General features: G+C 45.3%; 2 protein-coding genes across 3 annotated transcripts in view; one reads left to right on the forward strand and one right to left on the reverse strand.

Annotated features, from left to right (window-relative positions):
* Positions 1-740: 740 nt before the first annotated feature.
* On the reverse strand, positions 741-7099 carry LOC141964533 (voltage-gated potassium channel KCNC1-like). Of its 2 annotated transcripts, none has more exons than XM_074915069.1 (3): positions 6650-7099; positions 4475-4966; positions 741-3871 (listed from the first exon to the last, which is right to left on the reverse strand). In XM_074915069.1, exons 2-3 carry the CDS (start codon positions 4964-4966, stop codon positions 3068-3070), a joined length of 1296 nt encoding a protein of 431 aa, XP_074771170.1. In that variant the 5' UTR covers positions 6650-7099; the 3' UTR covers positions 741-3067. The 2 variants fall into 2 exon arrangements, with proteins under 2 accessions (XP_074771170.1, XP_074771169.1); XM_074915068.1 differs by having other exon boundaries at positions 4475-5012; positions 6650-7098.
* Positions 7100-9590: 2491 nt separating this feature from the next.
* LAS1L (LAS1 like ribosome biogenesis factor) overlaps positions 9591-27293 on the forward strand; it is a 31570-nt gene continuing 13867 nt past the window's right edge. Inside the window, exons 1-12 of the mRNA XM_074915416.1 lie at positions 9591-9793; positions 10421-10546; positions 10735-10804; positions 11979-12060; positions 13035-13226; positions 15128-15174; positions 16304-16413; positions 22474-22559; positions 23537-23752; positions 24934-25069; positions 25650-26029; positions 26785-26926. Coding sequence (XP_074771517.1) covers positions 9597-9793; positions 10421-10546; positions 10735-10804; positions 11979-12060; positions 13035-13226; positions 15128-15174; positions 16304-16413; positions 22474-22559; positions 23537-23752; positions 24934-25069; positions 25650-26029; positions 26785-26926 — 1784 coding nt within the window. The 5' untranslated portion in view covers positions 9591-9596. The remainder of the gene's footprint in view (positions 9794-10420; positions 10547-10734; positions 10805-11978; positions 12061-13034; positions 13227-15127; positions 15175-16303; positions 16414-22473; positions 22560-23536; positions 23753-24933; positions 25070-25649; positions 26030-26784; positions 26927-27293) is intronic.

A 27293-nucleotide genomic window follows, 5' to 3' on the forward strand; every position in this document is an offset into this window, starting at 1 on the left:
TGTGCAAGGGAATTTTCTGCTGGGAAAGCCTAAGCTGTTTTGCAGGAACATGTTCTTTTAACTGATATTTTCATGAAAGAAGTAAAAAGTGCTTTTTGTCATATGATTTAGTTTTAGGTAGTCCTGCGAGGAGCAGGGAGTTGGGCTTGACGATCCTTATGGATCCCTTTCAGCTTGAGATACCCCATGATCCTATAATTCTATGAAAAGTAGGTTTTTTACTTCTGATCAATAAAGATGGAAGGATTTTGATGAGCTAAAAATGCTGCAGTACATCTTTCTTATTTTGGATCTTACATCTGTATTAATACATTACTGTGTTTGCATGTTAAACACATATAGACGTTTTCTCTTGTTTTGCCTTTATTGCAATCAAATGGTTTTATCGAATCGAAAGGAAACCGTTTGGTATTCTCAAAGTGATTGTTTCACACTGGACCTGCCTGGTGATCAGTGGGCTGTGTGGCCCTGGTAACCATTACTGGATGTGAGCCTGACTCTGCTCTGCAGAATCACTTCTTATCACTACAAATTTTCCTCATGACCAGAAGTCTTGGATGAACCTGGCTGCCACCTCCGGGTCTGTCCTGTTCCCCTCACCTCCCTTGGTACTGTGTAGCTGGGTCCTGGCTGACAGGGACCCTGCTCTAGCGTTGGGTTTGTGCTTGGCGCCCGGCTCCCTGACCCTTTGAGGGCCACTGGCCCGCACTCCATCCTGGCAATCAGATTCTTGAGAGATATTCACTTTTTGACTTTTTATTCTGATTCAAAATAAAAGCACATTACCATCTGCTGGGATCCCATCTGGGATGGGCATTCACAAAGTCTACCTTAAAGCACTGTACAGGGAGGAGTGGTGCCTGAATCCCCTGTGGGCAGCCAGAGCGCCTGGTAACGCCCGTGCTCTGGTCACTGGGAGGCTGAAGGTCTGGGTGGGGGCAGAGCTCTGATGTAAAATTCCACTGGTGTCTCTTACTCCCTGTTGTGAATCCCAGCCTTATCAATACTGAAGCCTGCTGGAGGCTTTTCCAGTCTGCTGTCAAAGCTTGTCTCCTCTCCTCTTTTTTCAGGACGAGCCTGCCATGCCCTCTGTAAGGACTGTGTGTCCGTGGCCCAGCTGTGAGAAAGGGTCTGGCACAGCAGCCAGACCAAGGAACAACGTGTGCTGGGAAAGTCATCTCCTCCATGATTTCTAGCTCCAGGACCCATCGCCGGAGGCTAAGTTTCCTGCACCAAGCATGTGGCAGGTGAGCTCGTGCGTGAGGGACCATGTCATCCTTGTGCTCACCTTCACCTGGCAGCACGGCCTTCAGCCAGCCGCACCGGCACAGGCGGGCCCAGAGAGCCTGGAAGCACCTGCTGAAGAATGGACTTACACCAGCAGAGCTGGCTAAACACAAAGGTAAGCACTGCAGCATTCTGAACCACCTCCTAACTTCACAGCCAGCAAAGGCAGGTGCAGGAGCCCACCTAGACCTTCCTTCCACTGTCAGGGCGTCTCCAACTTCCCATCCGCTTTGTGCCTGAAATACTTCCTTCCTCTTTAGACAGAAACTAGTTCATTGTAATTGCACTGGAATAGAGGGAAGTTACCTGGTATTTCAATTAAAAAAACAAGCCTTAAAATGCTGTCCTGAACAGAAGAATCATAGTGACAGACAAAACAATCAAAATTGCAATTAAAATACAGCCTTAATGAAATGTAAATACATAAGCGTTATTGTATACAGAAATTTATACTTACTAAACAGAACAATCTTAGCACATCATCCTGCTATATAAACAGTGAGATGTGGGGTTTTTCATAGCTCGACAGTATTTGTTATTTCAAAATTAACCATAAGTAACAATTAAGACTATCCAGTTAAAAGGCAAATATTCCTAGTTTACATTTATGTCTAAGAAAGTAAATGACATTAAAATGATGTTGAGTACTGTAGCTTATGTTCTTCCTTTTGAACGGCAAAAACCAGATATTTTGGCTAATAGCTCGGTGACTTTGTTGCATAAAGAACAAGAACTGTTGAAATGTGTTGATCCACTGGAAGTGCCCAATAAAATGCTGATCTCACTGAGGTCAAGGAAAGGTTGCTATTGACTTCAGCACAGCAAAAAGGATTTGCTGTTGGAGGCCTCCCTTGCTGCCTCCCAAGTGCCACAACAAAAACAGTAGATTTGGATTAGATATTAAAGAGGGCAGATTTAGATGAGATCTAAGGCAGAAATTGTTCCCTGTGAGGGGGGTGAGGCCCTGGCCCAGGCTGCCCAGAGAAGCTGTGGCTGCCCCCTCCCTGGAAGGGTTCAAGGCCAGGTTGGACGGGGCTTTGGGCAACCCGGGCTGGTGGAAGGTGGCCCTGCCCGGGGCAGGGGGTGGCACTGGAGGGGCTTTAAGGTCCCTTCCCACCCAAACCAGTCTGGGATTCTGTGATTCTATAATTCTGTGGTTTCCTGTGAGCTCGCAAAGTAGGTTATCAAACAGTGATGGCTCTCGGGACCACAGGTACTCAGTTCAGCCTGCTGCCTTCCTTACCTCTGTGTGTGAGCACAGGCAAATCAGATGCAAGGGCTTGTTTGGGTAAAATGAGGGAACAGAACATTGTTTAAAAAAACCAATGCTCCTCACTGTCAGAGCAGGACCATGCACAAATCTTTTTTCCCAGCATGCAAAATGAGATTATTGTCTGTCAGGCGATGGAGGCATCGCTGGCATCACGGGTTGTGTGCCAGCTGAGGGAGTGTGCTGGGGCCCCAGGTTGTGCAACTGAGCTATACGTTGCACATTCAGGCTGTAATGCAGCATCACAGCCTGTCTCCAAACAGCTAGATGAGAAACTGTGACATGTAAAAGCATGGAATGAAGTACAACATGGGAAAGACCCGTGGGATTTGACAGGTCTGATCAGTTGTGTATCAAGTACTGCAGCCTGAGGCCTCAGCAGTGGTTTGAGATACGCTGAGGCAGCAGGTAAATTCAGTAAGAACTATCTGCACTCCCTTCCCACCAAAGGGCATAAATCATGCTGAAGGTTTATTGCCAAAAGCAAAGAGGAACAGAGGGTATGAAGCACTATGGTTTCTTGCTCCTTTTCAGCTTCTGTTTGAAGATAGCAATGTCGTAATAGCTTTTAAATTTCACCAGGAAAATGGGTATTGGGATGGTAATGGTTAACATGCCAAATACTGCAGCTAAGGCTGCTGTCACTTGGCCAAATGTGGTGAGAGGGATAATATCTCCATAGCCCACTGTCGTGAGTGTGATCAAAGCCCACCAGAAGCAAACAAGAATGTCAGCAATGTGCAGCTCCCCTGTGTAGGAAGGATGACTACCCAGCAACTCCCCATAGAAGAAGAGAGAGCCAAAGAAGAGAGTCTCAAAGGCCAAAATCATCAACAGAATGAAAATCTCTCTGAGGATAGATTTGAGGGTGTAGGACAGAACCCTGAGGATCAGTGGTGTTTCTATCAGCTTGGATATTTTCAGGAGTTTGAGGAGATAGACAACGCGAACAAAGCCCAACCAAAGTCCCAGGCTTGGCATTCTCTGAATCTGCCCAGCCACAAAGAGTTCAATATAAACTGGGAAGAGGGAGAGGAAGTCAACCACGTTCAGGGGATTTTTGAAGAACAACTTCTTGTCTGGGCAGAAACAAAATCGCACAGAAAACTCAAAAGTAAACCAGAGGACACACAAAAGCTCCAGATGAAGCAAGTAGGCAGCCTGGTGGTAATAGTGGTCATGGTCGTTGTGGGAGAGCTCAGAATGGCCACTGGAGGAGAAGTTAGCAGTAAAGAACTCAAACTGCGCCTTGGTCTCCTCGCAGAATATGATGACAATTCCAACGATGAACAGCAGAGAAACAAGAGCCAAGCACTGCAGAGGGAGGAAAGGGCACACATGCAGTGAGTTCAACAAGCAGGTATTGCATAACCTCCGTGCCCCAACCCATCCCCAGGATCCCCTCCACAGGCACTGTACAGTCCCAGACTAATCTTTCTCAGATTACCATTGCTTTGCTCACATGGAATGCATTTTTTTCTTCTGGATTTGAAAAATAATAGAGAAGAGTGGAGTCAAAGAAAAAACACCTGAACTCCTATATCGGAGTTTGTAGGGAAGGGGAAATGTCGGACAGCTGGAGTAACACAGCCAGATTCACACTGAGGGCCTCTTCAGCACTGAAGAAATACTGGCTCCAGAAATACCAGCAGCACAGAAAACATCCTCTGCAGTCTCTGACTTGCGTTTGTTGCTCTGCATGCCTGACATTTTAAAGAGGCACAGGGCATGCATTTTGTACAGAGACCAGGGGCAAGAGGAGGAGAGAAGGAGGTGTCTCTTAATGAGGAGAATTTTATTTTCATTTTTACGCTGGGACTCAAAGCATACTTATCTAAGCTACAAACCCATTAACATTTTTCATGGACTCATTCCAGTAATCCCAAAGGCTATGTCCATCTCCACGTATAGTATTACCTTAGCACTGAAAGACGAAAAGGGTTTTTCAAACATAGACCAAATCTTTGGCTGCCACCTGGTTCGCCAGCTGAAATCCCTTCTTTCTGTCTGGACTATGAGGCACTGGTCATCCATCTGTTCGTTTTCATCCCAAATGTTTAACTCCTCTGGCTGCACCTCCTTTTTATTCAGCTTCAGCCAGCAGCAGGATGATAGCTGTGCCTCATTTATTTCCCAGAAAGCCAACTCTTCTTCTAAGACTGACCTACAGGTATCAGTGGGGCAGTGGAAATGTTTGGTCCTATAATAGTTCAACACATAGCTGAAGATCTCAGCACTCCTATCAAAAAAGAACTCCTTGGTGGTGGGATCATAGTCGTAGATGCTTGGGGCGTGGGGCTCTGTTAGGCTGCACAGCTTGGTCCCTGGGAAGGTCCGGAGGGTGCTGCTGTATGTCTCATATCTGACTCCCCCAATATTCAGGGTGATTTTTTCCTTGGAGCCTTCCATCTGTGAGGGAGGAAGGAGGTGCAAGTCCTCATAGGCTCTTGTTTATCTTCAGTCAAAAAGAGAAGAACACAAATTAAAGAAGTAAAGCAAAGCAAGTTTTGTAACAGGAGAGTTTTCCAGGGTACCTCATTCCAGTGCTTTTAAAGCACATTTTGTACCTGAAACCTGTAACTCCTATAGGGAGGAAGGCCATTCCCCATCATGTTCAGTGCCTATTCCTAGACTCTACTCCATGATCATATTGTCTGAGCACTTTTCAGGAGATGCATCAAACAAAATGACAAACATCTGGTTTGTGTTGCTCTCTCTCAGTTTCTCCCCATGGGGACAGAGCACACAGTCCAGAGTCTGTTTCACCACATTTGTTCATACACTGCAGATAATAGATGATAGATGTACCAAAGAGGCAAAACAGTTATCAGCAGCTTCTTCTCCAAAGAAGCCTTTAACCATAACCTCCCGTGTTGAGCCTGGCATAACAAGTTTCACAAGAGACCCTGCTGCCTGGTGGGAACATTTAGGTTGTCTGAGTTATGTTTTTTCCTTGAGTCTCCCTGTACAGAGTCTCACTGAGGTGAATCACCTTTCCCTCTGCAGGAAGCTGCTCCTTACCTGGGATCTCTACACAGGATTCCTGGACTAGACAGAAATGCAGAATTGACATCTCAGAATAGCACCAGCACCTGCTGCCATGGCCTCTGGCACTGGAAAGCATGCTCAGTTGCTTATTTCCTGTAATACATCCCCTGTTTTGCTCTTCAAAGTGCAACATACCTGGGAGAAACTCGAGCCCTTCTTTATGAACATTATTCTAAGAAGGGAGGGAAACCAAGGATCTCTATAGCCTCAGGAGCATATAGAAGAGGTGCACAATATGGGCAGGGTGTTCTTGAGGAAGTGACTAGGGCTGTCTTTCAACCACACGTATCCACTTCTGACTGTCTGTACCCCTTCACCTTCCTCCTCCATTCCTACACATTTCCATCCAACGGCCTGCAGTTCTAGTTCTGACCCTTCTCTACTTGTAGCAGAGCAAGCCTGTCTATCTTTCCTGCTCAGAGTCTCACCCAGAGATGGCTGCTCAGCGTGCTGAGACCATGCACACAGAAATTCCAGTTGTCCCTCCTCCCTTCCTGTTTTGCAGAAAGTGCTGAGTATGGGAGTTGGGTCACTTCTGCAACAAACGTTTCCATCCAGGATCAGCAGGGAACCAAGCCCTGCACCAGGGGGGCTCCCAGAAGTAAAGAACTACATACAGCTCCTCACTCAGCTTTACCAGAAAAGGCTGGAAGCTGCAGCTTGGTCACACGCTTGTGGCATGAGAGAATTACTGCCCATCTGCTGTCCTTGCCAATCCCAGCACATGTGAGGCTCAATGCAGCTTCATCCTGAAACTTCCACTAACTACAGCGAGAGCAGGGTTGAGCATAAGGACTGAAAGCGTGCAGGCTTGCTGCACAGGAATCTACACAGCGTGATTCTAAGCAGGTTAGATTAATTCAGCACTCAGCAAATCTGGAGTTGCATTATTGACCCTGTTGCCTAGCTCTCTAAAAAGCACAGTGATTGTTGAGATCCCAGCTAAACCTGCCTTTATCTGCTCAGAACACTGGATACCCCTTGCTCAAACATAACAATCCCCACATAAGCAATGAGCCAAGAAGTGCCATTTCATATTCTTACCTTGGTGCTATTGCAGCAAGTCTGCAACCAGAAGAAAGGAGAAGAGACTGGGAAGAACAGAGACAATTTCAGTGAAAACAGGATGTTCGATGGCTAGTCTCCAAAGCTCAAGTCTCATAGATGCCAGAAAACAAAACCAGCCAATAGCACTGAAAAGATGCAGAGGCCCCCCTCTCTCATTCCCTGCCCTATCAGCAGCCGCTCTCCCCACTCCAGGGAATAACACTCAAACCAGAAGGCAACAACCGCCCGGCCAGATACGCTCTGGCTACTCTGCCTCCCACTGCTCCACGCTCTCAAAGGGCCGTTGCGAAATACGTGGAGCTCAACCATCTTAGGACCAACTAGAGGTTAAACTGTCAAGCCACAGAAGGGCAGACAGAGTATTGTTCTTTCTTGGCTGTGCCTTATTCATGTTTGTGTTAAAAAATAATATAGAAAACAACAGGAGCAAACAAATCAACCAACCAACCAACCAACCACCTGACCACCCATCTTCTTGTCACACTCTCTCCTTTTATGGTTTAAAGGGCTTTTTCTTCATTTCTGGAGGACTCAAAGCTTAATCTTTTGCACCCACTGATTTTCTATACATTTTTTTGTCATTATTATGTGATTACTCCAGGAAGAAGGTTGGCACACAGTTGTTAATCCCAGCGAAGAAAGGCTTGCTGCATGTGAAATTTCAGCTGACATTCCAAGGCCATTTCTAGGTATCACCTCTGCTTATTTCAAACTCTCTGGGAAGTAGGGAAATGAATCTCCTTGTTCCCAGCAAGAGCAAGGCTGTTCAGGGAGGCTCTGGGGGCTTCCTTTTCAGTTATACGAATGGAAAGCAGATTCATGGCTCTTTAGAGGAAGTATCACAGTTTACCTGCTGGATTTTTCTTTTTAACCTGCCACCTGTATTACCCTGACACACTGAAATCTCTTTTCTTTTAAAAAACAGGTTTTCCATTGAGGCCTTTCACCTAGAGAGCAGTCTGTTTCTTCACTCCTCATTGGCACTTCACCTGCAGGTGCAAGTAACCTCACTCACCCCAACCATCCAGATTCCCAAAGCACCACAGGGACTCCACAGACAATCCCAGCCTCTTCTCTCAGCCAACACCACCGCAAGGCTGCAGAAACCAGAATGGCAAATTGCTGCCAATCTTGCGGGAGCATTCTGGGCAACAAGCCCTCTTTGCCCATTACCTCCCAATTCTGTACCGAGCAGCCTCCCAGCCCAGCATCACAAGCAGAGGAGCAGCACAAGCACAATTCCCCTTACATCCAGATTCTGAAAGCAGGTGAAGCATGTGAAAACTACCCCAGTTCAGTCCTTGCTCCATCTCTGTGAGAGACCAAACTCATCACATCTTTCTCCCTCCCCATAGACAGTAGGAATGAAGACCACTCCTTTAATTTGATTTCTGATATGTCTGAGGCTCTGGAAGCAGGAGTTCTGATCAAGTTTGATGTATCCTATCTGTTCCACAGCACTGCAGTATTTGCCTTTTACCACCTTTGCGCTGCAGTTGATTTCTGAAACCCAGAAATAATCTGGCAAGCAAAGTGACACATGGTGTTCCTATGCTCTGAATAAGACCCTTTGATTGCAGTAAACAGCTTGTCCTTTCAGAACATTTTTTAAGCAGATGAAAAGTTCAACTCCATTTCCAGAGAACAGGGCCCTGTTCCAAGTTTTCTCCCTGCCTTGTGTCTTCTGAGAATTCACTTTCACTGTATGAGGCACCACAGGAGTTTGGCAACAAAGGTCAAATCCATTCCCTCAACCTCACACTTCTTTTGAGTAAACTCATTTCAATCTGGTCTACATTTATTAACACCAAAGAACAAGGTAGACTTTTTTGGGGGGAGACTGAATCTGTAAATGAATGAAAACAGTTTTCAGAGATGGCATTTTAACAGAACTCATTCAGCATTTCTTTCCCATAGTCTTTGGTATGTAATAAATATTCTGTTCAGTGCAGAAGTTCTGTGATTTTTTCCTGTTCACTCATATTCAGATGCACACAGTCTCAGCTGTGCACTCAGGCACCCTCATGTTAGTCTCAACTGGGGCGGGGGGGGGGCTTTGTTGACTGCACTTGTGACAGGATATAAATGGAGCTTTAGCTTTCCAGAATGAGCATTTCTTCAGAGAACGTTCATAAAGAGCTAGTGAAGATGATTAACAGTTTTGCAAACAAAATCTTGCATCGGAATATTGAACAAAAAAGCTTAAGCTACCTTAAAGTTCTGACAGCCTTGGGGAAAGGCTCTTGAGGTGCTGGAGATAGCACCAGAACCTACAGCTCAGCTCTCCTGCCCGCAAAACCAGTGTGAGCAGCTCCTGTGCACTTCCACCTTCTGCGCTTTCTCTCCATCCCACGTTTCAGTTCTACCCTCCTCTGACCTCTAGCACAAGCGCATTCCTGGGGTTATGCGAACAGAACAATGAAAAGAGACGTTTAAAAAATCCTCCCGAAATTATTCCTAGCCTGGATCGCTTATCGTTTCAGCCTACTGCAAAAACCTGTAAAATGTTGCCACCAGAAAGAGGGGTCGAGTCTCCCGCAGGCGCGGGCACACGGAGCCGGGGCTGAGGGGAGGGACGGGGGCCCCGGAGCCGCCTCCTCCCGTCGGGCCACGCAGGCGGAACCCGGCACTGCCGCCGGCCCCGGTCCGGCCGCCCCTTCCCACCGCACCCCCTCAGCCCCCCGCTACCGACGGGGAGACCCACGCCTCTTCGGCACCGGCCTCAAGCCGCCCAGCCCCGGGCCCCGCGGCGAACCACTGAGGAGAGCCCGCCGCGCCCGAGACACGGGCCCCCCGCGGCCCCCGGGCAGGCCGGGACCCCCGCGGGCAGCGGCGGCGGCGGCTCCGCCCCAGGGCGGGGGCGGCAGCGGCCGCTGGGCGCCTGCGCGGGGAGCGCGCGGGGCGCAGGCGCGGGGGAGGCGCCATGGCGGGCCGCGCGGGGCCGGGCTGGCGGCGCGGGCGGCGATGCCCGTCGCCCTCTGGCAGGCGGCTGAAGCCGCTGCGGACCGTGGTGGCGTGGCGGGGCAGGGCGGAGTGGGACCAGGTGATGGTGGGGCTGTACTGCGGGGACAGCCGGCTGCAGCAGGAGGCGCTGGACCGGGTCTCGGCCTGGAAGAGCCGGTACGGGCCGCGCGCCGCGGGCGGGGAGCGCGCGGCGGGCTGTGGGGGCGCCGCGGCCGTGCAGTCCGCTTCCTCCGGCCCCGGGGCGGCCCTGTCGGCCCCTCCGCCCCGGGCCGCTCCCGCCGCGCTCCGTCTCGGGCCCGCAGGACCCGGCCGCAGCCCCCCGGTGCGGGCAGGCCGCCGGTGCGGGCGGGCAGGCGGCTCCGCCTTGCAGGGCGCCTCCTTTGTGCAGGAGGCACGGGGTGGCAACTCCCGCCAGCGGCAGGCCGGGCCCTGGGCCCCGGGGCGGGTAGAAGCCCTGCGTGGTTTCTCGAGGCAGATGCTGCAGTGAGCGTATCCAGGGCCCCCAGAGCACCTTCCCCTGTGTAGCGGCACCCACACACGCGGCCAGGGCGGGCAGTGGCATCTTGTGCGTGTGCTCGGCATACCCGTAGTGCTTGCCTGGCTGTGTAGGAGCAGCCGTGGGATCGCTCTGCCCTAAATAAGAGCCTTTGGTGCTCTCTTTCTGCATAACGTTTCTCAGGCTGTTATGTACCATAGGGCACAGAAAGTAGCTGGAAAGCCACCGTTTTCGCAGAGGGAGTTTATTTCTGTGAGACTGCTCACCTGTTTTTCCTTTATCTCAAGGTATGGTCCCAAAATGCCTCTTGCAGTGGACTGCACCGCTGAACTGATTCGTTGCAAGGTCCTGGATTCCTCTGGCAGACTGAAGTCGCATGAGCTCATCCTCTCTTACGGGCTGGCTCTAGTAAGGTGGGGCTCTGAGGTCCGTTGTGCTGTGGGAGGGGGAACCTGGACAGATGGTGTTATTCAGCCCTCTAATTTCACTTTGTGTCTCTGGAACCGACGTGTTACACAGCATGTGTGGGATTTCTCTCTGTGGTTCCAAGTTTCTCTGCAGCTCTCAATTCTCATTTATCTTTTCTGTAACTTGCATGCAGGTTTGTCAACTTGATCACAGAAAGGAAGCAGAAAATGGTCAGCATTCCTCTGAGACAATTAGCCAAAGAGGTAAATATTTGATAAGTTACTCAGTAACCCATGTGTATACAGAGAGCACATGCATTGTCTGTCAGCAACACCGGGTGGAGGAAGTCGTGGGGTGTCATTGTTTTGTAACCAAAATAATGGGTACAGATTCCAGTGCTTTTCAGCTGTGAAATTTAAAGAGACTTGATGTAACTAGATCTACAACTTGGTTCTTTAAAGTCAGATCAGGAGTAAAAGGCTGGTGATCATTAAAGCATTTTGAATCATGTGTGATCAAAAGTCTTGATTTACATATAAATAGTCCCACTTGACATATGCACCACATATTTTTGTTTCTTAGCTGCTGAGATATGGAAAAAGAACTAAATCTGTGGTTTATAAATTGACAAGGAAGGTTATACATAAAAATCACTTCATCACATTTGTAGGCGTTTTCATCTCATTCTCTTGCTTGAGGTGAGCTTGTCCACTTCTGTGTGGAGAAGGGAAGGCTCAAGGTGGAATTCTAGCAGCAGGACCAACTTGAGTTGCCAGGTGCACTGAGCATCGTGTATGGGTCTGAACAGCAAGTGTTGAAAGTGAAGAATAGACAGTTTATGAGGCTTTCCTGTACATGCAGCCTTGACTGGGGCTTCTATGTGAGATTAATGAATTGATTTTTTTTTCTGGGTTTTTAAGAAAGGTGCTGCTTCTCACCTTTTAAAAACTGATCAAGCTTAAAAATAGAGGTCTTGCATAGTTAAAGTTAGTTGTCCTTAGGAAAGTTGCAAAACATTGCATACAACTTGGAGTGTGTATAATTTGAGTATTATATACAGTGTGTTTTGTATCTTTGATATACAAACTGTCATCCAGAGGGTTTCATCAGCTTAAATATAATTTAACTGATTCTCAGTATCTCATTAAATTATACATAGCATCTCTGTCTAAAAAGGCATCTATTGTTGCAAGTAACATTGAATATCTTAAACGGTAAGGTCCCGGGTCTGTATGGATCCTGGGCCACAGGAGTTGTGGATCAGAGAGGAGGGGATTTCAGCCAGCCCTTGGAGTGGGGAGAGGGGGACTGCGGGCAGGAGTGGCCTCATGAGGCCGTTCCCGCCCAGGTGGAGGCTCTGTGCAGCTCGCAGGGGTGCCCGCAGCTGCAGGGCAATGCGGTGGGAGCTGTGGGGTGACGCCACGGCTGTTTTTCCAGGTGGACATCCCCGTCTGGGTCGTAGATCTGCGCCACGAGCTGACCCACGGGAAGCTGCCACGCCTGGCCCTCTGCCGTAAGGGTGAGTGCTGGGGGGGGGGTGTCATGCCAGTGCTGCAGGCCCTGTGGGGAGCACCCTGCCTCTGTCCTGGGGTGCTGTGGGGCAGGCAGCAGACTCGTCCTGGTAGGGAGAGCTGCGGTGTGAGACACCAGGAGGGTTTGCTGCTGCCCTGGGGGGGTGGTTGAAGTGTGTCCACTGGCTCCAGGCTCTTGGTGCATCACAGGGCAGGTGCTCAGAGACTTTCTCCTTCCCCTGAAAAAAATACTGGAAACAGTAGTTCAGCCCTCTTGTTTCTTTACAGCACTGGAAGTTTATCTTGGGGAAAGAGGTAGATGCTTTTCTTGATTGTTTAGAGATACCTGAGACTCTTAAAAAAAAAAATCCCATAAATGCAGTAGGTGCTGCAAGCCTGAATGAATGACCAGCTCGTGGCATTTGAAGGGATTCCTGAGAATTTGGGGTTTAGCACTGAGAAGCCAGTTAAACAACCTTCAGCAGGGTCCTTAAATCAAGTTGGGTAGTGAAATAGCGCTGGGAGAAAAAGGGGTTTTTTTCCATTCTATCTAATGTATGCCTAGTGTACTCTCTGCAGAAAAAAATAATGTAGTTACAGACACTATGTTGAACATGGTGATGCTAAAGAATTGACTCATTTTCTCATCAGAACACCCCTGCTGGGACTTAGTTTCCACTTAAATTTGGCCTAGCTTGAGCAAGGAATGGTGCTGTAGCAGTATCTGATCTTTTTTGTTGCCAGAAACACAATGGGTGATGGGTGTTACCAGGCCTATGATACTGGGTTATGGGGTGTTTTGGGGTGGTTTTTTTTTTTAAACTCATGCATCTTTTCATTAACGGAGCTGTATGTGATTTCAGGGTTCATAACTTGTTAACAGCATTTCTGTTCATAATGCAACTTAACAGTCTGCCATCTATCTATTTTCAATAACAAAGAAAGCCTCACTGAGAAGAGAATGTTTTCTGTTCTCCTTTAGGCTGTGATGTTGTGCTGGACTGGCTACGGAAGACGTATTGGAGCCGTCAGCTGGGTAATAACCTGTGCGAGGAAAGTGAGGATGAGGAAGAGGAGCAAGAAGGGATGGAAGCAGATGCGGAGTTGGATAATGATGCATGGGAGATTCAAACCCCACAGCATGAGGCCTGTCAGAAACACAAGGAGTTCCACGGTGGGTGTCCCTAGAACAATGGCAGATACAAGGATTAGATATGTCCCATGCTAGAGAAAGCAACGTCATCTTCTAGCCCTGCCGATGCATAAAGATACACCTTCAGCTCACATTTTGGGATTCCTCTTTGGGCCTTGGTCGATTCTTGAGGTGACTGACTTTTTTGGTATTAGCTCACTGAATTTGTAGCATAAAATCTTTTAGTTCTGTTGAATATGCAGAATGCTAATCAGTAGCTACAGTTATACTAGGATGGTTTGGGACCGAGTGTTGTAAAAAATAGTTACAGTGTCTTGACAGCCACAGCTTTGGTATTGAGGCCACTACTGACAAAGAAGGTCGTGGTCCTTTTATAGCCCTCAGAACTCTGTAGATTCATAACTTGAGCAAGAGCAGGATAAAGGCAGTTTAGCTAGTTTCAAAATACTTTGCATGTAGACAGAAAAATCGCTAGCTGCCAATAGTATAAAAAAAGAAGTCACAGGTAACTCAACCTGTGATAATCTAAGATACAAAGTGCAAAACAGTGGGAGAAAACAGTTTGGTAAACTGTTCCAGTGATTGCCTTTCCATCACCAGAATTCTTTGAACCCAAAATAAGGAGCTTTTCTCTCCTTAAAAGTGGACTTCTGGTTTGAATGACTTACTGGAGGAAGTGGGATTTCAGAGTATGTGGCTTGTCTGTGAGTTTGAAGCATATGTGAGGTATCAAACAGTAGCTCAAACAGTAAAACCAGTTAGTCACTGTCCCCATGCTATGGGATGTAACTCACCCAGTGATTACAACAGCCCAATCCAAGGCCCAGAGTGTGCAGAAATGCTGAAGTGACCCTTGCTGCTCCCTGCAAGGTCACACTAGGTGGCTGTAATGATCATTCTGGCTTTAGGATCTATGGATTTGTTGCAAGTCTTTTCTAGATTCCTTTATAACAGACTCATACATAGATAGAGTAGCTGTGATCCAGAAAATGTTAGCTAATTTGTTGTGCACTTTGAGTTTAATACAGATTTTATTAGAACGATCCAAACCTCAAGGCAGTGCTAAACTTTGGAACCCAGCAGCACTTACCACTTCTCTTGTCAGAGTGTATGTCCGAGCTTCTGTCTGGACTTTGTGTTGGATGAGATACAAGAATGTGCCATTCCTTCCCCTCCCTGAGTACCCTTAAAAAAAAAAAAAAAAAAAAAAAAAAGACTATCCCACCCCCAGTTGCTGAAAGAGAGAACCACAGAATGGTACAGTAGATTCTGTGATTTATATGTCCAGAGTAATGGAATGGCAGTGGTGTCTCAGTCTCGGGTGCATCTGAAGTTGTATCTAGCTGGTGCTGGATGGTAGGCACTCGATAGCACGTGGCAGGGACACCTGAACAAAGTGCTTTGAAAGAGGGTGTTATTGCAGGTACAGTAAGCGTGGTCCGCAGGTAGAGAAATGACATTTCAGGTAGATGGTAAATTGAAGTTGAATAAAGTCCAGTAAGGCTATGGTTGGTTTGTGAATAGCCACAGTGCTGTTGCAGTAGATTTAAAATGAGGAATACAAATCTGGATCAGAACATGAACTGCCTATGGGAACAATTTCTTCCTAAACTGATGTATTTAGGGTTGGGGGTTTTTTTTGGAGCTGTCTGCATTTATCCAGCTTCCCTGTCCTTGGCCACTGTTAGTGATAAAATACTGAATTCCTGTTTCAGTCCCACTTGATAAAATCTATGTTGCTGAAAAAGTCTGGGAGCTGTAGGAGTCTTCAGAGTGTTGTCTGAATCAGAATTTGTGACTTAATTTGACTGATGTCTTCCTTGAATGTGTGTTCATCAGAACGAAGGAGCTTGCCCAGATACAAAATTCCCTTATACAGTTGATCCATTCCCTGCTTAAACTATGTTTGTATTTAATTCTAGAAAAGGTCAGAGATGTGTTGATATCCTACAAGAATGAGCAGTTTCGGGTAAGTACAGTCTGGCACCAGCACTTTTGGTGATTCTTGTTTCCTGCTTGGGGCAATGAGTCTTAGGACTGGTGCTCTTGGCCAGGCCTCATTTGAAATACCTGAGTGTTAGCACGACCAAGCGCTGTTCCAGGAGCTTATTTCACACAACTGCAGGGATTCCTTTTTTCTCCCTGTAGCATCCTCCCACAGTGAGATCCTCCCAGAAGCGTCAGGGATGCCGCAGCGATGCGTGTGCCGGTGCCACCGGGCTGGCAGCACGCAGCGTCCGCAGCGATGCTGGTGCTTCCTCGGTTGTGTGCTCCTGCCTGATGCCTCTGCTGTGTGTGTGGAGAGGGGCTTGGTTAGTGACTTCTTCAGATCACTCTCCTAGGGTCATCATACATGGCTTGCCAAGTAAAGCTTCACTGTGGAGAACAAGCAAGTGGAGCTGTAGTGGTTTCTAACGTGAATACTTTGTTCATGTTTATGAATGAGACACGTCTTTGCTGGAGATCCCAAGCCTTCCTTGTCCAGATGGATAGTGCTCAGCTTGATTTCATTCATCCTAGTGTCTCTGGAAATTGGGGCCCGTCCTTCAGAAGTTATTAGCTCATGTTTTCTATCATCCATCATATTATTTTTGCAGTGGCCCAGTGGCTGAAGTGCTGCAGTTCAGATTTGTGAAATAATTTGCCCCAGAAATCTCTGCTTAGTTACCCCTTCTTAATAATGGGATAGTTCTCAAGATTAGGTGAGAGCTGGGTTGCAGACCCTGTAAAAGTCTTTGGATGTGACCTCACCAATGTACTGCTGTTGTTGGGGAGCTGTTCTCACTTTTATTTCTGTTAATATCGCTAGGGGCTAAAGGCAAGGGTATGCTAAGATTCCAGTGAAGTGTAGACTTAAACAGCAGTGAGAATTAGGGTCAGGAATTTTACTGAAAATGAACAACCAGTTTCCTTCGTTGTCTTGGTTTTGGAGCATATAACGTGATTCTCCTTTATTCATCCTTCCCTTTCTGTAGTTGGTACTGGCATATTTTGTATGTATTGTGTTGCATTGTAAAGGAGACAAATTGATTATTTGTGGTGAGTTACCTCTGTTTTCCGTTATTTCCTGTTAACATTTGGGTTTTTCCTCTACTCAGGTTATGCAGACTGCACAGTCTGTTTCAAAGTCTCGAGAACTGTGGTCTGATTCCTCTTCAGAAGTGGACTGGATTTTGGCTCAGATCAAAGACCTGATGCAAGAGAACAGGTACATGTCTGATACGGAATTGAGGTGAAAGGTACAGTGCTGGTTGATTTCCTCAACATCTTTGAGGACTGAGTTGTTAATCTGTGTTAGTGAGCGATGTTTCCTGTGACAGACAATCTCCAAAGTGTCTTCCCTGATTTAACTGTGCTGGCCCTGAGGCGTGTCAGTATCTTTAGTGTCTTCAAGAGCTCTCCCAACAACCTTGTGTAGACTTAGATTTCACACTAGAATTCTTCAAAATTGCAGGGTAATACTTGGCCTCTTCTATACTTTCTATCTTTCTATTACTAAAGGGCCTCTAGGACCCCTTGCATTGAGTCTTCAGTATTACTGTGTAAATTTGCATTGAGATCTTGTCCCACTCTGAGAAAAGTAATCAGTGCAACTGTAGAGGGGAGAGACTATCACATTACAGATAGGAGCTGTAACTCCTGGTGTTTTGAGTATAAATGTATATGCCATGCAAGCTGCTGATTGGTTTGAGGTTATCAGATGTTGTGCCAGAAGGAAACCCTGAGGAAAAAACTTGCGCCTTGGTGGCATTGCCCATTGGTTCCTGAACATGGAGTAATGAGCAAGAAGGCGTGGAGATTCAGTAATGAGAAGCATAACTTTACTGAACATGGGACTTCTATCTATATCACTTCAGCTGTCTGTTGCTAGATGGTTGGAAGGTACTGGTGGAAGGAAGCCATTGCACTTCCCTGTGATTCAGTTGCTCTCTCCCTAAGCATCCTTTGGTAGCCACTGTCAGAACACGAATGGACCTGGTGCAGCAGCTTTCATACAGAAATACGTACCTGAGCCTGGCATCAGCTACATGGTAGAGGGGAGACGGGCTGCCACAGTACAAAACGGGGTTTGAAAGGTTTGAGTGAGAACAAGAGACTTCACTTTATATGAAATGGATTTTGTGGGAAGCGTTCAGGCAAGAGTTGTAATGCATTGGTAACAGGTAAAAGATCATAGGAAATCCCTTTGCATATAGGAAAACTGAAGTAGTGAAGATCTTAAGATAACCATGTATTTGGGGTCTTTCTAATGCTGCCTTGTTGGCATGCTCTCCTATTAGCTCATGTCTGTGCAAAACTGTCCTGTAACTGAACAATCAAAACAAGTTCTTGACTCGGAAAATACTATGCTTTTGATTCACTTTCTGTGCACTTATTCTGCAAAACATGCTTGTGGTGTCCCATGAAAATGTGTTAAATCCCATTCTAGCAGTTCTTTGTCATCATCTTTGTATGAAGCACCTGTAACGTCAGCTCTTGTTCTTTGTTCCATGCAGCTGCACAACGTACATTCCGTCCCAATTGGGTGGATTTCCAAAAGAATCAAGAATCTATTTTGTCTATCAAATCAAATCTTCCTCCAGAATACTCAAAATTCATATGCTTATGACTGTATTTGTGGCCTTTGAGGCAACAGTGTTTCAGAGTCGTTGTCCTCATCAAACTGCAAAATACCACGTCCTGAGGGGTGAAGAGGAGAGTTGGGGCAGCTTTGTTTTTGAAACCCTCGAAACTAGTGGCATGTTTGAGAATACAACCCCTTGGAATACCCAGCCAGTTCGCAGGGCTCAGCAATGCTGCCTCTGTACTACTAGCACAACCAAACCATGCTAACATTTTTCCCTTTAAACAATCTCAAGTTTCTATCTTCAGCACATCACACTATATATTTCATATATTTTCATGGGTGATTCTCAGAAGAACTCTTTAGTCTGAATTCACTATCTCAGCAGTGCCTAAACTGTTAGGATGGACAGCAAGGGAGTGGGATAGGATTCTGAGGCAGGGCTGTCAGTGAAACCTTCACTACTGTGCCGGTCTGTGTGCTGGCTGGAGGGCAGATAGGTCAGGACGGGAAGCCTCTTTAGAGCCCTGTTCAGTGAAAAGATGGCGACGTGTGATTAATTTTATAACGCATGATCCAAATACAGAGCCACTGCTGACCCAGGAGCATGCGGTAAAACGGGGAATCTCTGTTCTCTTTTTGGAAGTAGTAACTTTAAAGCAAACAAACAAAAAAAACCCAAACCCCCTGACATCAACAGGCAGTTTCCTGCTTTGCAGAGGACTGAATGTCTCCAGAGCATTTCCCAGCTCCAGGATAGTGCTGGTAGTCTGACTCGAAGTGGTGCTTGTGTACAGCATCACGGTTATCAGCAGTTCTCACAGCTTGTCATAAACAGCTTTTCTGCTGATACGCTTGGTTACATTTTTCCACTTGCTGCTGAAGGGTGCTCCTGAGCAAGTGGCAAATATTCCGAGAGCAGCATAGCGGGGGAGCCTGCAGAGCTGTAGCTGGCCAGTGGGCACATAACCATGCTTTCCCCTGGTCAGCCTGGCGCTCCTGAAACAGTTTAACAGGTTTGAATTCAAGCTTTAAGGTGGTTCAGTGGAATGCTGTTCTATACGGGGAGCTGTCAGCGGAACGAGGCAGCATTTTTTGCATTACTGTTTCTACAGGAATTTCTGGTCTGGCAGATGTAGAGAAGACTTGAAAAGTAACCATCCTGCCCCCAACACCACCTCTAGCTTGGAAGGAATGTGTGCAGTTGTCACGTTGAGCAGCTTCTGTTAGTCCAAAAGTGCCTGTGCGTGAGTCTTTTCTTCTGGAAGGCTGTTACCGTGGATGAGCACTTACAGCGCTTCAGTGTTGTTAGTGCACTGTGTAGGCTTGTGCCCTTGTAAGTTGGTAAGTCAGATGGAAGTGTTAGACTTTTCCTGTCTTTCAAAAAGACTTACTTGTGGAAATATTTTAGGATAGCTGCAGATTATAAATGAAACATTTAATTCCTGCACAGTGTGTTGGGAATTTCACAGCTTTGCAATCATTTCTGTAGAAAGTAAAGTGGCAGTGGGACGGAATTGTTTATACATTTCTTCCTTCTTCAAGTGTATGTGATAGCGTGGATTACAGGGCACCAGTGAATTGGTGTGCTTAGGAGATACTGCTTCCAAAATTAAAGCAGTTTAAAAAGTTTGTCATCTGTCTGGGGAAGTCCTAGAACTAGGTGGCACATGCCGGGAGCCTGATTCCATTTCCTGCTTTCTCTATCAGTTTTCTGAGAGCTTTGTTTGAAATTCTAGCCCAGTAACTTAGGTAAGGGTATGAAACTCAGATGCTAGGTGTGTCCTGAAGAACTTCAAAAATGGGGCAAACAATCTGTGAAAAACAGCATTACTGGATTATTTGTTCCAACCAAAAAGTCTGGTGATACAGTATCTGTAGGATATCTGTCATTTCTTAAGAAATCAAACCAAATCAAACGCTTTTATAAGAACTTTGTCTTCACTGCATTGTGCTACATTGAATAAGGCTTTTTTGATGGTTCCCTTAAGCACAGGCTTCAAATAAGACAAAGGGAACAGAGGGGAGGAAGCTGGTTTCTGTGACTAAAAAAATGTATGTTCTGTCTGGTGGGTGTTGTTTCTGTGAGCTGTTTCATGGTTTCCTGAGTGACTCCTAACGATCAGGCAACTGCGTTAAAATAGCCGCTTCCTTAAAATATGCCCCACTTGCAGCAGCCAAGAATGGGGGACTGTTTCACAACTCACAGCTTGAAAACCAGCGAAGAGCCAAAGCCTTCAGGAGTGACACTCCTGCAGAGATTTTGCAATTGCATTTAACTGCCTTGTGTGTTTGTTGTTCAGAGAGAAGTTTTGGCAAGCATGTTTTTATTTATGTGTGTGTGTATACACCTAATTATTTCTAGTGAATACTGGTCCCACAATTCCAGACTTTGGGCCAAACTTGTGGAAAGGAAACATACGTCTTTCTGCATTGGAACAGTTTTGGCAGCGAGTTTCCAAAGCTTTATTCCTTTTACTTTACAGGCTCTCTCTCCACTCCTTTTGCTTCTTTAAGCAGTATTAGCTCCAGAAAGCCCCAGGAACGCAGTGTCAGGTTACTGCTAAGTTTTGGTGCTTTTCTGTATTTTTCTGCTGTTGTCAACGACAGATGTCAGATAGGCCAGCTGCTGTAATGATGCATTTTCCTTGATTTGGGCAGAGTTGTTTGATTATATTCACACATGTATTTATTCTTGGGAGCTGGCAGAGCCCAAGCAGGGAAGGGGCATGTGTTACAGGAGAATGTGGAAGTCTCGCCACTCAGCTTATTATTTCTCCTGGTGGGTTTCTCATTCCTTTATCAGAAGATAGAAAGAAGTGGAACAAGGGACTTGATTGACACCTTTTTTCAAAGTCAAATAGGTCACCCTTAACCTTTGCCTCCTTTGTTCTAGCTAGCACAGCTGGAAGCCAAGTGCTGGGCATGGCTCTGGTGCGGGTACTGCTTGAGCATGGTGTTAGTTTCCAGGCCCCCAGGCAAGATCCAGTCATGCATCACCTGGTAGCTCTGCAGGAGTTTTGTTGCACTTACACAATGTTCTCTCTAAAGTTCCTGAAATAATAGCGATGTAATGGGTATGTTTTGTCAGAGTGACAGTACAGGCTCAACTCCACAGTTGTTTCAGTGTGAGGCAGCAGTCACTGGAACCAGATTTTAGCAGGGCATTGAGGTATAGTAATTTTTCCACTGACTATTGTCATACCAAAGAGCCGTTTTATCCATTCTCTATGGTCTGTTTTTGGTTCAAGGAATGTAGGCCGGATGCTGCCATGCTTCCCCTTATTTAAGCCTTCTTTCTGCCTACTTTCCCCATTTTAATTCTTCAGGGTGAAAATTACTTACTTGAAAAATCAGTTTAAGGCTTAAAAATAATAAAAATTAACACCTTGAACCTTGCTGGTGTGTCCTTTCTGCAGACCAGCTATTTAAAACAAACAAACCAACCTACAAGCATACAGTTGTTGGGGTTTTTTTTTCCTTTTTTCTTTCCCCCCAGCAAGAACATGTATCTACTATAGCAAAGTCTGGGACTAGCACTGCAATGAGATTGCTACCTTCACTACACTTTTTTAAAAACACCTGACTGAGTGTCAAATTTGAGCTGGGAGGGAGGAGAAAAGTAAAGAATTCCCACTTGTCTCTTGGCGTCTTCTTGGCAGGCTGCTGACAGAACCGTGATGACTTATTTAGGAAGTTTTGGAGTTTGCCTCATGCAGCCAGATCTCAAAACCCAACTTCCCCTGTTCTCCTATCTGGATTCTTAAGGAAGAATCTTGTTATCATGCAGTTATTGGTTTTGCAACATGCAGGTGGCTTAATAAAGAATCCTATTCCAGGCCTTTATGTTGTTTAATGTTAGAAAGTTGCTTGAATAACAGTTCTGCTTGAGAGAGAAGATGATTTTTCAATTAATCTGTGTTTTCTACTGAAGCTGTCCTCTGGAAGCCTTCCGTTTTGTTTCTTATTTCGGAGTAATAACAGGACAAAGGCCACATTGCATCTCAACACATACTGCACTAGCTTATATAAAAAAAGTGTTATTATGGACAAATACTAAATCCCAGACAGAACCAAGTTGAGCAGGCTGAGCTTGAACAGTCAGACAAGTCACAAGTACATTTGTCTTGTGGAGGGAGAGAGAGGTGGGGGAAGCCTCAGAATGCTAGAGCAAGCTCTAGGATTTGGCACTCCCATATTTCATCCTTGAGCACCTACTTCGTCTCATGCTATTTTTATTCCAGCATCCAGATGCAATTTTTAAAGAACACAAGCTGTTGTATTTATAGTTAATGGAAGGCCGTGCTTATATCCAGCTTGTTAGAACCACCCACACATTTTCTTTTGAGAACCCAAAATGATTAAAAGCGGTTCCCAGAAGGGATTCATACATTTTACTTCTGTTTATTAGTAATAGCATGTTAACAGTATTGAAAAGGAGACCCTATCCCACTCTGTTTTCCATTGGTCTTTATGTAGCAATATAAATACAGTGATATGGCATGGGGTTTCTCTTAAGTGCAGATTTATCTTTCTTTAAGGGGAATTCTCCATTAAATGTTATTGTGTGAATGGTCACAAGCTACATCACCTCCAACCATAGTTCCAGGTATTTGGCTATCGAACTTGTTTCAGAACTGGTGCAGGTGGTGTTTTGATATGTAAAGGATTAATGGCATTAATAAGACTCCCTGATTGCTCTAGGGAGACAGTGGCCGAAGCTCTTCTCAGTGATGGCTTTCTCATCCCAAAGGTGGATTGTCTGAAGATGCTCAATATCAAGTATGAAGGTTAGTGTTTTGGGCACCACGTAAGTAAAAAGTGCATAGCTAGTGTTATGTCCAAGTCTGTTATTTTTTTTGGTCATTATATTGAAATCTGTAATTCTCTACATATTTTTCATATACCTGAGTCCTTAAACATTTTTTGACCTGTTCTCCAGACCCCTTTATGGCCATGCTTAGCCATTGCTTTTGCATAAATCTCTTACCGTGGAAGGATTGAGCACTGATTGAAGCATTCAGCACTGAATGCTGCCTGACCAGAACGTGTTTTGAAGCTTGCATCTCTGCTCTCATCTGCAATAGTTAACTGATTTCATGAACTCCCACTAGTTTCTTTTCTACACTGAGGATTTGAAGCAAATCTACATGGTTTATTTTGAGCTTCACTCACCAGTTACATCTTAGTTCTGTGCTGCTGCTGGTACGTGTGGAGTTGCATGGATTTTCTGCAAGCGTATTGGATACCTAGAGTCAGTGAGAATTAATATTTGTCTCTTTCCCTGGGGCCTCTTGGAAACACCAGCCAATGATCATTCCAAGAAAGATCCTCAGATTTCTGTGACTATATTACAGTAGGGAAAGTTTAGGAGCTTTTTGATCCTGTGTTGCTTTGCTCCATGCGTCTTCTTTTTGCAGTATGTTTTTGGACAGGGTAGCTCTCTCCATTATGTGTGAAATAAGCTGAAACTGGAAAAGGAACAGCGAAACAGGTAGATTTTCCAGTGGTTTACCATGTGATTAGATCAGGCCTTGTATTTTTTGTTTTCATTGAGCTTTTGTGTTAATTACCAATTTGCTGCTTATTTTACTTCCCTAGCATAAGAAAATAATAGTTCCAGGTTCAGTGAGGATCCCATGAAATACCCTGGAACCAGTGATCTCAGAACAAACTACTTCAATTTGCAACAAGTGTCACACCTGTGGTTCACAGAAAATTACAAAACAGTGATTTTTTGCTTCTCTATTTTTTTTTCTTCCTGCAGCAAATAAAGAGGTATGGCAGTTCAAAATTCCTCAGACATTTTACTGCTTTTGGCAGCCTTTACTGACAGGCCTCCTTTCCCGAAGTTTTACACAGATCCTAATTGAGAAAATGTTTATGGAGTTGAAGGAATGTTCTGACTCTACAGAACTCCGGCCTCAGTTTTTGATCAACTGGATTTCTGAGATGCTGACTGGCATTGCTAAAGTAAACGCTGGTGAGTATGTGTGGAACTTCTGTGTGTAAAAAAAAAAACAAAACAAAACAAAAAACAAAACACCAAACAAACCTAACAGTCTTTTCTGTGCTATTGCAAAAAAAGTGGTGTGACCTTCAGATGGAAAGTGTAGTAACGTACTTATTACATTTTGTCATGTGAACATAGAGCTTATATTGTTACATTTTTTACACTTTTCAACCTGCAGCTTATGTATGTCATGCATTTCTTATCAAAAAATTGAAATTGTTATGGCAATTCTGCTGCAGCCTCCTCAAAATAGAAGTCAATCCCTCCCATGAAAGATCAGGCCCTTAAGTGCTATTTTTTCCAGATATTAGTACTTGCAGGAAAGAACGGTGGCAGATAACAAATAAAGATGTTACATGCAACCTGTTACAAGTTCCCTGTTCCCAGTTTTTTCCCAGAAGCCTGCCTTTACAAAATACTTAGGCACTCTTGCTGTCCTTTTTTAATCCTATCACAGGATTTTCTTGCCTTCTGAATTTACACAAAAGTAGTAAGTAATATTTTGTTTTCCGTTCCTAACTCTGTAGAACTGTTTACATTGTCAAACTGCATGTTTCACTCCAGAGACAGGGGCACAGATGAGTTTTAATTATTCGAAGCATGTCACAGGAATTTTGTCAACAGGACTTTTATACTGCGATATGGTGGTCCCCGAGGAGGTTTCCAGCTGGTTAATTCTGCCACCTCTTCTGTCCTCTGCCAGTCTGGCTCAGTCTGCATCAAGGTTTTGCCAGTATCTGTGGCAGTCGTGAGTTAATGTTTGATGCTTTCAGTCAGTGCTGAGCATATCTACTGTGTACCAAGATCCCTGAATGGTAGTAGCTCCCAGTCTGCTCACTGCAGTGTTGTCTGGAATGATCTCAGGTCCCAGAAGCAGTACACTGCATTTATTTGGGACAGTACTATACAAACACATCTTATGGCTTTCCTGTCTGGGATGGCATGTACAGAACCAGCTTGGGAACGTCTGTGGTCACAGTGCGTTGGCAAGACCCTGGTAACAACCTTGATGTATTTGGTCAGTACAACTGGTCTTGGACGTGGATTGGAATGCCAACTTATTTGAGTGTTCCAGTAAAAATACAAAAGGATGAAGGACGTATTTTTAATGAGTTTTAAGCACCTTGTTGTTTTCATTATCTCCTTTGAAGGGAAGAAAAGGCAGCACTGTAACAAACAGGTGTCTGTGAAGGAGCTGTTCCTCCATAAAGTTCCTTTGCAGTGGATAAGACTAACCGATAACTGCTTGGAAGCTCCCTGCTGGGCAACCCCACACCTTCTTCAGCTGTAAGTTTGATCTCGTGACCTAGAAGAGGGACAGCAAACGGTGCTCTGTACCCCCAGAGGCCAGCTCCCTTGTGACATGCTGAGCTATAGCCACGTTCCCTTCCCTCCCTTTACATCCAGTAGAAATTGTGGCAGGTACATGTAAAGCCCTGCTTGTTGCTGCTGATCTCCCCATTGATTCTACAAAGAGAAGAAGAACTTAAAAGCATTGCACCTTCAAAATGAAAGCAGATATTATCTGAGGAGATATTCAAGTGGTAACCTGATCAGAAGAAAAGTGACTTGGTAGCAGAGGTGTAATTGCTTATACAGGTGTTACCAATTTAGCACAGGTGGTAACCTTCCCATGAAAACAACAAAACAAGAATTCAGTTAGAAGTATGCCAGGTCCTTAATTTTAATCTCGAGGGAGTATTCCACCATCCACCCACCAGGGAATAATCAGATTTGCCTGTTAGAGAAGATATAGGAGTGAGCTGTTCTAGAGGAAGCTCACACTTAAAAGGCTGCTCAGCTTAATAAGCCTTGGTCTGGAATCTTTTTTGTTTTTTAAGACTTACATTGCCTTTTTCTTTTCTAGGATTCTCACAATCATGAGACCTCGCTTGCCACGTTCTTCACGGAAGAATCTTCTCTATCTTGCTTCTGTTTACACAGAAGGAGGTGGCCCTTTGTCCAGTCCAGGACTCTCTTCAGACTGCAGTGAACAGCCAGTTTACACTATAGAGAGCTTACAGTGGAGGGCCAGGCAAGAAAATCAGGTTAAAAATCAAGGGCAAACTGTAGAGAAACAAGATGATGTGCTGGAGAGAGATGATGGTGTAGAGGAGGTGGAGGAAGAGGAAGAAGAGATGGTAACTGAAACAAATCCTTTGGAAGGACTTACTCATTCTGGGAACATGGTGGCTATTGCTGAGAAGAGGGCAGCACTGCAAGGGTCTGCCTGGCAGATCACTGCAGGTAAAAAAATGACTTTCTGAAAGATAGTCTTCATCACTGGCAAATGTTAATTGAAATGCAGAGGCATCTCAACCCTCTGGGCCTGGCCAGAATTAAAGTGTGCTTCAGAATCATCTAAATGCCAAATCACTGAAAACTGTTTTTTTCCAGTCTTCTGTCATCTGCAGGAATTATCTCTCTTAAATTCTTAAAATACTCTGAGTGTTTTTTCCAGGAGCATATTGTTACTGCCCCATGAAATTTTTTTGTCAGGCTTTTCCAAAATGTTTAAAAGTTCAGTGTATTCGGCTGATGGGACAGCAGATATATGCCAGCTGTGAGTGGCAAAGAAAATATGAATGTTTCTTGGACTTCTGTTTGTCAGACTTGGGGGTATTTAAGAGCACAGTTTGGCTGTGCTGGAAAGCACCAGTCACATGCTCGTAAGTTCTGTGTTCCAGAAAAATTACTGTTATGACATGGTGGCAAGCAAAAGAAAACAGAAAGGCAAGGGTTTTTAGAGGGAATAAATTATATATCCAGTATTTTGTTATCTTTATTATGGTAGCTGTGTTTTCTTGCTGGGGTGGAGGGTTCTGTAGCTGAGATTTTTGGATGAGTGATGTATGGAAGGACTTGAAGACAGGAGGAGGAGGCTGGTGGAGAGGAGTTGAAGGCAAAGTGATATTTAAAGGAAGAAGAGCAGCCATTAGAAGACGAGGAACTCTTGTACCCCACTGTTGCAGACTTCTTGTTTGTGTACTGTTTTTACCCAGATGAAGTACGATGGAAAGACTTTCCTCTTGGGAAACTCCCAGGTCAGACAGATGACCCTGATGGTCTCATGTTGGATAATTATTCCATGATGTCCCTGCTTGATCAGCCAGTGAGAGATGAGTGGAAGTCTCCCAACACAAAGTAAGTTCTGTGGACAGGACTTTGCCCTGAACCACAAAGTGCGTTTGTCTCTCTCTGCCTTGTACTGTATGATGTAAAAAATTAAAAATGAGGTTTCCTTTTTACTTCTAAGTAGTTTGACCCAAGTACCTATCTCTAATATCTACTAACTGCACTTTTCACCAATTTTTCCAGTAATGTGCGTGTCTGGAAGGACCTTTGCAGTGCTGGTGTAATAATGTAACGGTCTGCTCTCAGACTGTGCTAACTTTCAGTGTTGCCTGATGCTGTTAGTAAGAGACAGTCTGTTACTCCCTTAAAGTTACTAGTCTGAAAGTGTAAACTTTTAAAACAAAGCTACTGAAAGCTGGTGCAGGATCTGCCTGGC

This window comes from Athene noctua, chromosome 11 (genome assembly GCF_965140245.1).
Source record: "Athene noctua chromosome 11, bAthNoc1.hap1.1, whole genome shotgun sequence".
NCBI classification, from domain to species: Eukaryota; Metazoa; Chordata; class Aves; order Strigiformes; family Strigidae; genus Athene; species Athene noctua.

Coding starts and splice junctions, on each gene's coding strand:
- LOC141964533 (XM_074915069.1), bottom strand. CDS start 4,966: ATGGAAGGCTCCAAGGAAAAAATCACCCTGAATATTGGGGGAGTCAGA. Junction 3,872..4,474: donor TTTCGTCTTTCAGTGCTAAG/GTAATACTATAC, acceptor CTCCCTCTGCAG/TGCTTGGCTCTTGTTTCTCT.